Raw genomic sequence first — 15,000 nt, forward strand, 5'->3', positions numbered from 1 at the left:
GATCATGAGAGAGAGAGAGAGAAAGAGAGAGAGGGAGAGAGAAAGGATAGGTATACCAGTCAGACCATGTTACCTCATGATACCACGCCACATTATGGGCACTTCCCTCCCCCTGCAAGAACGAGGGTACAGAGGCAGGGTTAGAGAGAGGTCAGGTCAGAGGTCAAGAGAGCCACTGCTCTACTGGCCTTGTGGGCAGCTGTGCTGTTGTACTCCCTCATTGGCGGGGTACTAGAATGTATCCTGGGGTGGGGTACTAGAATGTATCTTGGGGTGGGGTACTAGAATGTATCCTGGGGTGTGGTACTAGAATGTATCTGTGTGTATGTTTATTATTGATATCGACTGCGTAGGTCTTAGCAGACGCATTTGCCCAAAGTGACTTACAATGACATCAATAAACATTACATTATTATTATTATTTACACTGTATATCTGTTTATAAGTCACTTCAGATGTACCCATCTAGTGTTTTTTTTATGATCTCACAACATCAATCTCAACAAATGCACATACAAACTTCACTGTCATAGAGTACAGTATAACTACCTAACCAACTTTACCCATGTTATTATAACAAGTTCCTTTTGTGTTATTTCGCAACTTTAAAGACTATGTGCCAACAAGAGGGCAAAACCTGAATATGTAGAGAAAGATCATTAAGTGTAACATTAGTTACACAAGTGACTATCTGTAGCTTTCTGGACATCCCTGCTTACCTCATCTGCATAGTCTGAGGCCTTCACCCAGGCCCCATCTTTGTATTGATACTGCAGTGGAGAGCGGAAGTTGGCATTATACTCAGACTTCATCTTCCTAAAGCCACACAGAGAGAAGGCACATGTGATCAGCAGGGGATGAAACCATGTTTACATGCTGCTATAGACCCTTTCATCAATAAAAACAAAAACAATGCTTGAACATTCTATTTGGGCCCCAATCTACTTCCTCTGCATTAAGATAACATATGGAATGTTAAAAAGGAAGTCTTGTGGGGCCAACTATGATGCTGATAATGGAACTCTCTTGAAAGGGTCCATACTCTAGGTTAGCATGTTACAATTGAAAATGATACAGTGCAGTACCTCAATCATATTTCTGGAACTCACAATGAGAGCCACTTGGGAACATTATACAATTCTTATGGACTCATCTCAAAATAACAAATAATCAAATAACAAACATATGTCTGAACTCTCTACATGTACACAACTTTAAGAAAGCAGGACAGCCTAGTGTTGTAAAGTAAGCCAAAGGGCAGTATCTATCAGTCAGTCAGTCAGTCAGAGAGAAATACTAAAATACTAAATATAGTAAATAAAACTAAATCAAATATCCACATAGTGTGCTTAAGGATGATCAAGCATGAGGCGCTTACAGTGACAGGGCAGGGACTGGGCCTGTGATTCTGTATGCATGGTAAGTTGCTCTATGAGAGTGAGTGTCATGATGATGGTGTAAATGAGTAAGTCCAACAGTGCAACAGTGCAAGAATAAAGTCTAGAGACCAGCATAAAATAAATATGGACATATAAGAAAATAATGTAGACAAAGTAATATAAACAACGATATCAGTGCAAGAATAGGTTGAAGTAATATGGTTACAGCCATTGGTCAAGTATTAAGTATAAAGTATTAAGTATTAAATATGGCCACAATTCAGGCTGTGGGAGAGAGGGAGGGTTTATGCATATGTGCTAATATAGCATGTAAAATGTAAACATTGTAGCAGTAAAACAGTAGGCCAGTGGACAGTCAGTACACAAACATGGAGAAGTGCAGTATCAGTGCAGTATCAGGGCAGTATAAGGGCAGCCGTGGCCTACTGGTTAGTGCTTCGAACTTGTAACCGGAGGGTTGCCGATTCGAACCCCGAACAGTAGGCACGGCTGAAGTGCCCCTGAGCAAGGCACCTAACCCCTCACTGCTCCCCGAGCGCCACTGTTGTTGCAGGCAGCTCACTGCGCCGGGATTAGTGTGTGCTTCACCTCACTGTGTGTTCACTGTGTGCTGAGTGTGTTTCACTAATTCACGGATCAAAAGAGTATATATACTTATACTATACAGTATCAGTGCAGTGGTGCTGGCGTACAGTGGACTGATAGCCACCCAAAATAATTTTTAAAAAGCAACGAGGCGAAGCATCATCAATTCTACCTAAACGCAACATCATCCTAGTCCTACAGCTCACCTGTTTCTAGGAGAATGTACATTTTGCTGGGCTTCCTGATTGGTGCTGATTGGCTGGCACTGGCCCACTTCCTCTTTGGGGTTATGGTGCTTCCTCTCCCAATGTTGCTCCTTCCTTTTCTTCCTCTTGGCCTGACATTTCCCACACATAAAGCAAAAGAACAAAAGGCAATGGAGCTTTATTGAAAAGGACATATAAAACATGAGCAGTTTTCCGAAACAATACTTTTTGAAAACTATTTCTGATGTGGAGGATCCTTTTGAAAACTCTGGGTTTGCATTGTAGTGTGTACAGTGGAAATGGAGAGCTTCAGATACTGTACAATGACGCGCAGTTGCCATTCTACTGATAAAAGTCAGTGTTCCAGACTCCACCAAACAACAACAGACACTTCTATGACATACTAGTGTCCAAGTGTGGATGCAAAATACCAAAACAATAATGTGGATGGAGATTGTTTTCACCTCAAATATTCTTTTCTATTTATCATCAGATGCACATCCTGAACTAATCAAATACCTGTCACTTCATATGAAAATAACACTGTTCCTGATTAGAACATTAGGAGCATTTCTATTGCAAATGTGTCTTTCTTTAGAGAATAACACATGGTTGACACTGGTGCTGCGGCTAACCCAGAGTGACCATTTGTGCAGAGTCAACCGTCAACCCTGTCTTCCTTTTCGACCTCAGCTTGTGGGCTTTCATTTCCTACTTAACACTGACCTCACTCTACTGTAATGGTACCCACATAAAGGATGACTGGTTTAGAACTGGCCCTAATCTTGCTCTGATATACATATAAACTACACATATAGATATACATCTCAAATATACATATAAACTACACATATAGATATACATCTCAAATATACATATAAACTACACATATAGATATACATCTCAAGCAGCGGCCACATACATTGGGAAATGAAGCTATTTTATGTAACTGAATCATTACACCCAAATAAAATAGTTTAATATGCTTTATAACTGAATCATTACACCCAAATAAAATAGTTTAATATGCTTTATAACGGAATCATTACACCCAAATAAAATAGTTTCATATGCCTTATAACTGGACCTTTTTAGATGTAGGTTGTAAAGAATTTTGTACTTGGTACCAATACATGATGATAATCATAACTATATTTAATTGACTGGTTAGTAAATATCATACCATTTTATTATTCAACAGGTCAATGATACGTTAGGTTGTGGATGAGAGTGTCACCTTAGAGGCTTTCTCTGGGGGAACATTCTCCCTTTGGAACAACGGAACCTGATTCCGCTCGACGTCCCGTCGTAAGCGCGGTGGCCGAGGGGGTGGGGAACCCTTAAAGTTCCTGCTGTATTCGCTTTCGAGGGCCACAGGGTTAGAAATGTGCACAGGGAGCACTGCACTGGAGTGGAGAGCCTGAGAAGATCAGACAGCCAACACAAACCTCTAGTTATGTCATGACACACACATACAACAAACACACTCTCTCACTCACTCACTCTCTCTCTCACTCATTCACTTTCTCTCTCTCTCTGGCCTCATTGCATGAGATGGTCTTTCTGTCTGCTATGTGCCTTTGCTGTGTATCTGTTACACTGTAAGGTTCAATACAGTGCCACAAATTTCACAACCTGATCAAACACATCCTAACAGCACTGACGGTGCATAGCTCATTGCTGCCATCTCCTGGCGTCTTGTAACTCTCACACTCTATGAGGAGAGATTTTTATTACATTTTGTGGCAGTGGCTGACTGAATGAATCACAATGTTTGCATATAACCAGCTTGCTACAGAGTGCTTAATAAGTAAGCAATAAACAAAATACAACTTTGAATCCAGTTCACATGAATTGTGAAACCTCAAATTCTTTTTTTTTTTTGTGAAGCGACAAATGTGCAGCTTTGAATGATAGGTATGTGTATATAGGACATGTTGTTCAGTTGTTCACTATCTGTTGCAGTGCACTGACATATTTGGATATTTGGTAGGGGTAGATGAAAAGTGAGTGTTGTCTGTGTGTGTGGTGTGTGTGACATGAGTATGTGTGTGTGTGTGTGTGTGGAGCCCATTACCTGCTCCGCAGCCAGCAGAGGTGAGTTGGCCACTCTGTCCTTCCACTCAAACTGCCTCTGGTACTCTGAGCTGTGCTGCCTGCCCCTGGACGGCCTGCCCGCTCTGAGCCCTGCCTTCCTCATCAACACATGCTGCACCTGGAGGAGGCCCCACACACGAGACACACATGAGAACCACACACAAGAGAACCACATGAGAACCACACACAAGAGACACATATGAGAACCACACACAAGAGACACACATGAGAACCACACACAAGAGACACATATGAGAACCACACACAAGAGACACACATGAGAACCACACACAAGAGAACCACATGAGAACCACACGCATGAGAACCACACGAGACACACATGAGAACCGTACACATGAGAACCACGAGACACACATGAGACACAAGAGAACCACACACATGAGAACCACACAAGAGACACACATGTGAACCACACATGATATTCTATCACATTTGCTCACAGACCACTGCCATAGACCAAGTACTTCACTCAAAACAATACATTTTAGTTTAAAACACTTACTCCATTTATGGGGGGCTCTGGTCCTTGGTCTGTGGGTGAGGGGAGAGGAGAGTGAGGCTGGGGCTGGGACTGTGACTGCTCTTTTGGGACTGGGGCCTCTGGCGGTCTGGGGCCCCTGGGAGTCGCTGGGGTCTCTGGTATCTCTGCCACTGCAGTGCCCCCTTTCCCCCCAGTTGCCCCAGCAGCAGGTCTGAAGGGAGGGGCTGGGTCCGGGCGACTCAGCTCCGACAGCTGATCCCACTGGAGGGAGCGTGACACCTGTGGAGCGTGGGTAGGGGTCTTCCTCCGGGACAGAATCTGTGGCTCCCGGCTGATACCTGGGGGTGGTGGTGGTCAGTGGTGTGTGGAACAAGCAAATGGGGGCCTTGTGAGTCAACTTGATGCACTTCAAAGTTTCATTTTTGCATATTTATTGATTTTGAGAGTTATCACACAAGTGTAGAAGATACAAAACATGTTGCACTTCCTCATCCACACAAAATTGCACTATTCATCAAATATGGTAAAGGTTTTAGTCTATGCAATGGATAGATTAATAAAAACTTAATCTGGCTATAAAGTGAACTTGTATGGGATATGATTATGAATTTGTACCCTGGTGAGCAGATCGTAGGCCAGCCAGTAACATTCTGCGATGAGGAGACGCACTCCTGGATCTCGCCGTTGGTCCTCGATACTTGTTTCTGTACTCACTGACACCCTATTAAGTTGGTTGTTGACAAGATAAATCCTGCTTACTAAGACTAATTAACAACAGGCAATGCAAGCAAGACATGCAAGCGTGTGTGACAGACAAATGTAAGCTCATCTAAATCCCCCCCATTGTCCTTATGTCGTCAGTATGGCAAAACACTTTAAGTCTCCTAGTCTAGCCATAGTTTCTTAGAAACAGATTTGTTTGCCGACTTGCAGGTTGGCTAACTAGCTAAATATCCAGTTCTAATGTAAGTTACAAATTTAGATGAACGACATCTTCGTCGTCGGCGGCGGCGTTAGCTATACTGCGCCGATTACTTGCAGCAAGAATGTAAACAACATTGCAAACGTGCTCTCTCTAAACAGCTTAACGTTAGCTACGCTTACAACAAACAAACCGCTTTTGAAAGATAAGAATCCACTTATTATGGTCCATAACTCATTATGCCCTTATTTGCGTATGCGATTGTCCGAACGATCCAGCTTACTGCAGTAACACCTGTCTTCAGAGACAAATGTTAAAGATCACATTTATCACATTGTTCCTTCCTACACTGATTCAAACTAGCAAATCGAAACGAGCTTCCCCAGCGTTGGTGACGTCGATAAAGCACGACAAGAGTCTTTGCATTCTACCGGTTTACATCCTAGCTACTTAGCAATGTAGTAAAGACAAAGTAGCATACCTTAAAACGGACAGGCATTTTGCGTCACTATTCACTATTACTTCACGGGGTAGGTGAACTCTGCTTCTGTATTATACAAATAACATCCTAGCAAGCTAGTTGTCAACACTAATACGGTTAAGTAGCACCGTTGCCTTGGGAAAGGTGTGTGAGCGTCCCTGGACACGACACATGCGCAGTTTACAGGGTCTGTCTTGCGTATTTTTTACTGTCTGCTTGCATCTCGTAAATCTTGCCTCGAATCCTGAATCTTCAGTGTGCTATGACATTTACAATACGAATCACGAAAAACGAATGTTTATCAGCCTTTTATAAGTTATTATCATTTATGTATAGCCTATATTTGCCCTTTCGATCAACTGTATTCATTTTTAGCCTATATTATAGCCTAATATACAGTAGCCTAGGTTATGATTAGCCTAGGCATTAGGTTACTGTCAGCTTAGATGCAATATAGTGGATTAACCTACTCTATAATCTTAAACCTATGGTCATGTGTAGGTTAATAACCATTTGCTCAGCCACATCATTTTGTAGTCCATTGTCAGCTATGTTTGTTGCTCATTTATTAACTAGGCCTTCTTTGAATTAGGCCTGAGTAAGAATTGTGATATTAGTACAAGATTGCCTTGCCTTTACTCACGTAGCAATGTGGCCTGCAGAGCTCTGCTGCTTATAAAGGAATTATTTGCTCATTTTCCCTGTAAATAGTGAGACTCATTTCTGTTTGTAACTTCATATTTGTTCTTCTACAGTTCTACAACTGTCCACAAGGTGGAGTCCAATATGTAGAAAAGGCAGGCTAGCAGGAGTGGTGTATTTTCTGACTTGAACACATGCCATGAATGAAAAAGAGTGACTCAGTCAGATTTCATTTCATTCATTAAATAAATACAGAGTTGAATCTGCTGTGCAGACTTTTGCTGTTTGGCTCTGTCTTGTTCCCTGCAGTGAGCGTTCATTCTCCCAGGCCAAGAGGAGCAGGTTGTCACACAATGATGCCGACATGTGCTGAGTTGTTTGTTCTCCAACCTGGCTTCCAAAGCCTGCATTCATGAAAAATGACCGGGTTGGCGTGCTGACCCAGGAACAGAGTCTCATTGTCTGCATCTTAATTTTATTCCTTTCTCAACCACAGAAGAAATCCTATCCTACATCAGCATTGACATGGGAAGGCATTTCAAGTATGTTTGCTGTAGGTGTTTTGGAAAGCTGTCTGGGACAGAAGAGACAGAGAGGTGTGTTGAGGTTGTTTGGCATTGCACTTGTTTATTTGTTTGTTTAAGAATATTGTTTGTGTAATAATTATACATTGTAATTTATTCTGCAACATGCAAAAATTAAGCATATGCTGCCTGTGTAGTGGAGAGTGGAGTATAATCGGAGTTTTGTCACTATTCATGTCCATGTTCAGGAGTTGACCTCATGACCTCAGGAGTTGATTTGCCACATCTGCCAACCGGTTAAGGAACAGAAACACATTTCAAGGTCATTTCAGTTCAGTTGCTGGGACTGTGACAGTAAAGCCTTGAACTCAACATAGTCAATTTAAGGTATGTCAGCCTCAGAGCCACACAGCTGGCCTGGGTTAGGAGGTAATGGGGGGGGGGGGGGGTGCTGGATAAAGGGCCTGGGCAAGCAGGGTATTATTATGTGACCTACACAGTGAATGACCTCACCTACACTCACTGTTTTTGTTGTCAACCCACAAAACACAAATACACATGCACAAGCACACTTCTAATGGTCCTTTGTCACAGAGAGGCTATTGTTTTAAGAGGTACTAGATACAGTACTGTTCCACAGGGGCTATATGGCACATCAGGACAGAATGTATGTGTGTGTGTGTGTGTGTGTGTGTGTGTGTGTGTGTGTGTCCGTGTGCATGTGTACACACATGTGTGTGTGTGTGTGTTGTATCTGTGTACAAAGTTGTTTATGTGTGCATCTGCCTTGCCACAGTTTCACGGCTGAAAGAGTTTGACCCCCTGTTCTAATCAATATGCTCATTGTGCCGAGAGGATGGCCTGTTTTAGACGCCCAGCTCTCCGCTTCCAATGGGTTTAGAGGTGACCCGAAGCCCGGTGCTGCACCTGCATGGGGCACAATGCGGCCCCCCGGTGAAGAGGACCAAACACGGGGTGGGGAAAGACACCAGCCCCTCCTCAGTGCTGGATGTTTACTCTGCTAATTAGCGCAGGCTAATGACAGCAAAAATGCACTATTGATGCGCACCGTGTCTCCAGGCAACGCTGGCTTTGATATGTGGAGCTTCAAGGGGCTCCTCTGATTGGCTGTTTAAACTCAACCACCGCCAGCCCCCACCTCTACCTCCACCCCCAACACACACACACACACACACACACACACACACACACACACATACACACACACACACACACACACACACACATACACACCACGTGCCTCCATCTCCACAAACAGCCTTGCAGCATATGGCCTAAGGATTTCCCCAGGCATAAACAATAACACATACAGACTCTGAGGGATCATTTAAAACTGATTCAAGGCAGAATATACAGCTCATAATCTGAACTATGCACAGCGCGTATACTGTTTTGGAGGAATTCCAAATTCTGTTTCCTGATTTCACAGTTTGTTAACTTGAACTTCCACAGACATGACACCGTAAAATAAGTCATGATTGACTTACTGATGTAGGTAACACCCTTTCTTCGAAACCACGCAGTCATTTGAAGAAATTGCCTCAGAGGTTGTCCTCTTACAGTATGAGAAGTAGGTGTGAAGATATTTTGTTAACAGTGTCAACCATACTCAGTCATTCTTGTTACAGCCGATGACATCCTGCCTCAGTATAAAATGCCTCACCAATCATGATCATCGTATCATCCTCCCTATCTGCCGCTTCCTCCTTATTACATCTGCTCTGCCTCCGACTGGAAATCACTGCAGAGGGCGGTGAAAACTGCCCAATGCATCACCGGTTCCTCACTCCCCTCCATCGAGACCATCCAGGACAAACAATGCTTGCGGAAGGTGCGCAGCATCATCAAAGACTGCTCTCACCCCAACGTTATAGGTCTCTCCGCACCCAAACCAGCAGGTTCAGAGGAAGATTCTTCCCTACGGCTGTTACCCTACTGAACTCTAGCTCTGCATCCCAGTGACAACCAACAAACTAAGCCCCCGCCCTATGCCTCCTTCTTGTTCCTGTTGAGGTGTCCACAACCATGATGGCAACCTTGACAGGGACAACAAGGAGGCGGACATTGTGCAGACTTTTGCCCATCAACAGCTCCCTGTCCCCCGGACAATCAGACAATTTATAAATAAATGTATTTACACTTATACATAGCCATATTATACTGCTCCTCATACTATTCATCCTGCACATACACTTACTCTTACTACTCTTATAAGGTTACTGTTTCTGCACTACAATGGTACTGTTACCACACTGCACAGCTGTACATTCTGTACAAATCTGTCTATATGGTTCACACTAAATATCCATATTTATTCTGTTTTTCTTATAATATATTCTGTTAACACTGCATATATCTGTATTATTCTTACTACTATTATAATGTTACTACTATATATTCTGTCCTGTCTATGCACCACCTACCTATACTTTGTATATCACATTTCACTTTTCTGCTTTTTTGCACTTCTGGTTAGATGCAAACTGCATTTTGTTGTCTTTGTACTTGTACTCCGCACAATGACAATAAAGTTGAATTTAATCTAAACTAATGATCATCATCATGACACCAACAACAACAAAATTGTCATCACATTTTGTGATCCTCATCTTCCTTGTCCCAATCAGTCTGATCATCATCACCATCATCATCATCACCACCAGGTCATTAGTATCCTTTAGAATCCTCATCTCAATCCCCCATCATCACTATTGGGTCATTAGTATCCTTCTTGTAATCTCCATTTTTGAAATTCTCATCTCAATCCCCCATCATCACTATTGGGTCATTAGTATCCTTCTTGTTATCTCCATTTTTACAATCCTCATCTCAATCCCCCATCATCACTGTCACTGTCAACAGCTGATTGCACACTGGATCCACATCCAGGATCCAATTGTGCAGACACATAGTGTTATTATTTATCTGAGTGCCATTGCTACCTCAATGGGTTGGAACAGGAAATGTGTCATTGGGGAGCCCAATGGACTAAGAGCTCAGTTCATTTAGAGTGCAGGGTTTTGAGCAGAAATGGAGGAGTTTGTGGACATGAATGCAGCATGGTATGACTAACATGCACTCTCATGCCAGAGGCACAAGATGCTTGTCAGTCCATGAGTCTCTGTATTGGTGATGGTTTGAATGCATAGGCTCCGGCTGACAATGTGTCTTGATGACCAATCGACCTTTTTCGCAGCTCATTGAGGAGGCTTGAGGAGCTGCTTTGCTGCATTGTGTGCTATGACAGCCCAGGGTCCTTAATGTCAGAGGGGTCCTTAATGGCTCCCCTAGCAGACTGCCTGCAGAGAAAAGAAGCTGACCCACTCATAAGACCTTTCCTATCAGGCAAAGTAGATGCCTCAGGCCTTTGTGTAAAGAGAGTGGGCTGTATGGAATAGAGGTCTTATGGGGTGATACGTACCAGAGGAAACCCTTTATAATGGAGGGAGAGAGTGTCTGCTCAGTCTAATGGAGGTCTGCTTGAAATGAAAGGGTTGAACTAAGGAAGGTCCTGATAATGTTCAGTGATGTTACTAAAAGCTGATAGATAACCCCATTATGTAGGCATTTAGAGACTCCAGACACACAATAAAGGGTGAATTAAGCATAAGTTTAGACACACATCTATTACATTTCAGATAAAAGGAAATTAAGAAATGATAAGAAAAAAGATTACATAAGAAATTTAAAATTATACTTTAGAATCAATTATAGTTAATATGGAGGGTCCTTTGAGGTAAATGTTGGCTTTAGCAAAGTATACCGGCAAGACTCATTTGTCACTTCACAACTTAGGCCTACTAATCAATTAGCATATGAAAATACTCGGAAGTCAAGCTTATGTTGCTGGGTAGGCTCCTCCCCCCTGCCTTCACCAGCCGACCTTTAAGACCTTGTAAGATCTTTACACTACTTGCCGATTTATTGACAGGCCTACGCCAAAAAGGAGACCGCTCTTCATCTGATGTTTCTGATATTAGGAATAATCCTATTCAGGATTAAATTCTTTCATTACATTTCTGTCTCACAAGTCTTTTTTGGTAGAATTGGATATTTCATGCCATAAAAGAAGAAGGAACGAATAAGTCTGTGTTAAAGTTCTGATGTGCAAAAGTTCAGATTCACAGGAAACTTTCTGTTACCTCAGCATGGACAGAAACTCTCTCTTCCCTCAGTATTTTACTGCTCTGTGGTCTTTGTTAGCCCAAATCGCTACACTACCAAGCCCACACACACAGTAGATACATGACCTTTTCCTAAATGAATCACAGACCAAGACACATAGCCAAGACATTAGCATAAACTGGAGGTCACGGGTGCCATAGTCCGGATGAAAGGCCACTGCTAATAAGACTTCTGCTAAGGCAACACCCCATATGAAGTGATACAGACAATTCAGAGTAGAGGCACAAACCAAGACATTAGCATAAACTGGAGGTCACGCCTGATAAAATAGCCAGTGCTAATAAGATTTCTGCTAAGACAACACCCCGTATAAAGTGATACAGACAAGACAGAGTAGAGACTTGCGCAGAGGACAACCTGTCATGTGCGGAGGAACACCTGGAGAAAATGGACAGCTGTTTGAAGAGAACTCTCATAGGTAGGCTATAATAATCCAACATTCAACAAGGTGCTAGACTATAGTACGGTCCAAAGTATAGAGACACCTCAGAATCAGCTTTATTGTCTAGGTTTGCGTAAACAAACAAGGAACCTAGCCAATAAAGCTGATTCTGAGTCTGTCTATGCCTGGCCATTACATCCACAGGAACGTTTATGACATCCCATTCTAAATTTATAAGCTAGAACAGCTTCCACTCTTCTGGGAAGTGAGGTCAGGAGAAGGCCTGTCCAGTGTCCCCGAGGTGTTCCATGGGGTTGAAGAGGTCAGGACTTTGTGTGGGCCAGACAAGTTCTTCCACACCAAACTCACCCAACCGTGTTTTTATGGACCTTGGTTTGTACACCCCATGACAGTACCACGCTTGAATTCACTGAGCTCTTCAGAATCAGAAGGACCCATGCTTTGACAAATATGTGTGAGCGCAAACTGCATGATTATAGTCCTATACTTGATTTTATTCACCTCTGGCAATGGCTCTGAATGAAATGCATGAGTTCAGTGATTAAGTGGTAAGGTGTCCCAATACTTTTGTATCAAATGAATTTAGGGGAATGTTTTATAACACAATATTAAAGTGTGGTAAGGGAAACAACTCTTCTAGTTCTTACTCTTTTCTGTCATGGTGTTCGTACTCTTCCAGTACGAACACCATGACAGAAAAGAGTAAGAATCTTGTGCTCTCTTTCACCATCACACACATACACACACACACACACACACACACACACACATACACACACACACACATTCATTTATTTGTTAATCATCTCATTTCCACACAGACACAATTCCTAGTCGGCCCCAAAGCATTTGATCTGTGTCTTGCCACCTTGATTGCAGAGGCCATAAAGGAGCTCATTGACTAGTTATGACAAGTCCACAGAGTCCCATAACCGAGCCTTAATGCGCCAGAGTATCAATACGATGAACTCCCAGATTAAACATGCTCAGACAAGGGGCCTTGAACCACGCATGCACACCTGTGAACTGAAAAGACTGATCCTTTTCTGAGAGACAAATATCTATGCCGATTAAATAAAAAGCACGGAAATATCCGGGGGGGTCACTGATGTCCTTTGGTCCCCCTCTCATTACGAGATGAGATGAGATGAGTGGGCAAAGGAAGGACATGAGGACATCATATTCCCCTTGCCTTCCGCCTTCTTGAACCCACCCCACCCCTCTCCGTCTCCTTGCCTCCAAAGGATGATGCCCCTCCTTTGGAATGCTAATCGTCTGCATTCCGGAAGATAGGAACAAACATTCTTCCTCTATCAGTCTTTTCTTCCTCATCCATTCAATCTTTTACCACATCTATTTTTTCTCTTTCATTTTCGCTCATTCTTTCTCTTTCCATCATTTGGTTTCTGAGCACTGTTCAAATGCTTCTCTCTCTCTTTGGCCTGCAGCCACAACCCTTTGTGTTTCGTGTATCTGAGAGTTTGTGTGTGAGAGGGAGAGTGTATGAATCTCATTGTGCCCCCCCCCCCCCCCTTTAGTTGAGTGGCATTATTCTGTTTAAAATGGACTTTTTTCTAAATTGTTCTCATTATTCCTTTCGGGTTTCATGTTCTTAAATTACATCCACACAGGTCAGTTGTGCTCACTGCAGCCTCCTTCCCAGATTTGTTTCAACATGTTGAGAGGTGAACTGAGAATCCAGAAATCATCTGCTACCGCTAACTGTGCTAATGCACCCATGGTGACTGTTGCTTAGTAATGAGGAGTCTTCTGTAAATGCCTTGTTAAATGTTCGCCCACTTCTCATAGGGAAAAAAAGCAAAGTGAAGAAACCATCAGCAATCCATAGATATCATACTAGAAGAGACTCCTTGGTTTCCATGACTACGTGAGGCGACACCCTGCAGTGTGTCATGTCCTTTCTAAAAACATCTCACATTCGCCTCTGAGCTCAATTCTTCCATTGACCAGTGTCTCTGACTCAGTGTGGTGATGCTTGACTCTTGCCCCCAAATGACCAGCTATGCACAATCTTAAATGAGAACAGTGGGGAAAATGGAGTTCCTCTTTACTAGAAATGCACACGGATTGTGAAAAAAAAGAAGATTAGTGAGAGTGTGTCTAGGGGAGTGGAATGATGGAAAATGACATAAGAAATGTATATTTGAGGCAAAAAAAATGACTCAGTTCATACATTTTTTATTCAACCATTCTTAAGTTACCACTGTGAGCTATTTGCATCACCTTACTCATATGGAAGACAAAGTGAGTTATACAAGCAAAACGACGCAATTTCTAAAAATGGTTCATATTCAGTGTTTTTTTGTTTTTTTTATTCACTTATTACTAACTAATTTGAACCTCAGAGTCTTCCTGGATGTATAACTTGCATGATGTGACTTTAATCAGTCTACAAATGACAGTTAAATGTGCTTATTAAACAAGATGAGGCCGGTGAAAAGACAACTATTAAAACTGAATCACATTCAGGTCTATGCATGTTGTTGGGAGAGAGCTCCCGTAGAGCTAAAGTATTTCCTTTGTTGAAACGCTCAGGAGGCTAATTACAGAATTAATTTGTTTGAGACTCCTACTAATTAGAGAAGCCAAATAAGTCTGAATGGAATAACAAAGGCACTTTCTGAACTTTCAATATGTGCATATTTAGATAAAGATGAAGTAATTATCGCATTATCAATGAGTTTTGTAATTGGAGCGGGTAAGGGCATGAACAAAAAAGGTGGAGTTAAATCATAGGCCTATCACTTCACTTTTGCTATTGAAACTTTTATTTTGACAACCAATTATCACAAAAAATAGCAACACCAAGAAAGTAGAGGCCTATATGTTTACTATATTATACTATACTGCTCACTTCAATCATACACTGGATCGTTACTCTGACACTGTTTGGTTCTGAGCACAAGAAAACCCTTTGAGGCGAGTGTTTTATTTTGCAAGAACTGTCAGACATTCTGTGAATGTAGTTTGAGAATGGAGAAAGGGGTGGAAGGTTTCAAAAAATGTGTTTT

At 42.3% G+C, this 15,000-nt stretch overlaps 1 protein-coding gene across 8 annotated transcripts in view; it reads right to left on the bottom strand.

The window, feature by feature from the left end:
- mdm1 (Mdm1 nuclear protein) overlaps positions 1–6,351 on the bottom strand; it is a 22,831-nt gene extending 16,480 nt beyond the window's left edge. For 7 of the 8 annotated variants that reach the window (XR_006026707.1, XM_042080035.1, XM_042080033.1 and 4 more), the window contains exons 1-8: positions 6,194–6,351; positions 5,406–5,511; positions 4,812–5,128; positions 4,269–4,406; positions 3,429–3,611; positions 2,192–2,322; positions 720–816; positions 74–112 (exon numbers count right to left, since the gene is read on the bottom strand). Coding sequence is in view for 7 of the 8 variants with exons in the window: in XM_042080035.1 (XP_041935969.1) it covers positions 74–112; positions 720–816; positions 2,192–2,322; positions 3,429–3,611; positions 4,269–4,406; positions 4,812–5,128; positions 5,406–5,511; positions 6,194–6,211 (1,029 nt within the window). In the remaining variant the exon portion in view is untranslated. The remainder of the gene's footprint in view (positions 1–73; positions 113–719; positions 817–2,191; positions 2,323–3,428; positions 3,612–4,268; positions 4,407–4,811; positions 5,129–5,405; positions 5,512–6,193) is intronic. The other variant, XM_042080031.1, reaches the window with a different exon arrangement.
- Between the last annotated feature and the right edge of the window lie 8,649 nt (positions 6,352–15,000).

Source organism: Alosa sapidissima, chromosome 23 (assembly GCF_018492685.1).
Source record: "Alosa sapidissima isolate fAloSap1 chromosome 23, fAloSap1.pri, whole genome shotgun sequence".
In the NCBI taxonomy this organism is placed as follows: Eukaryota; Metazoa; Chordata; class Actinopteri; order Clupeiformes; family Clupeidae; genus Alosa; species Alosa sapidissima.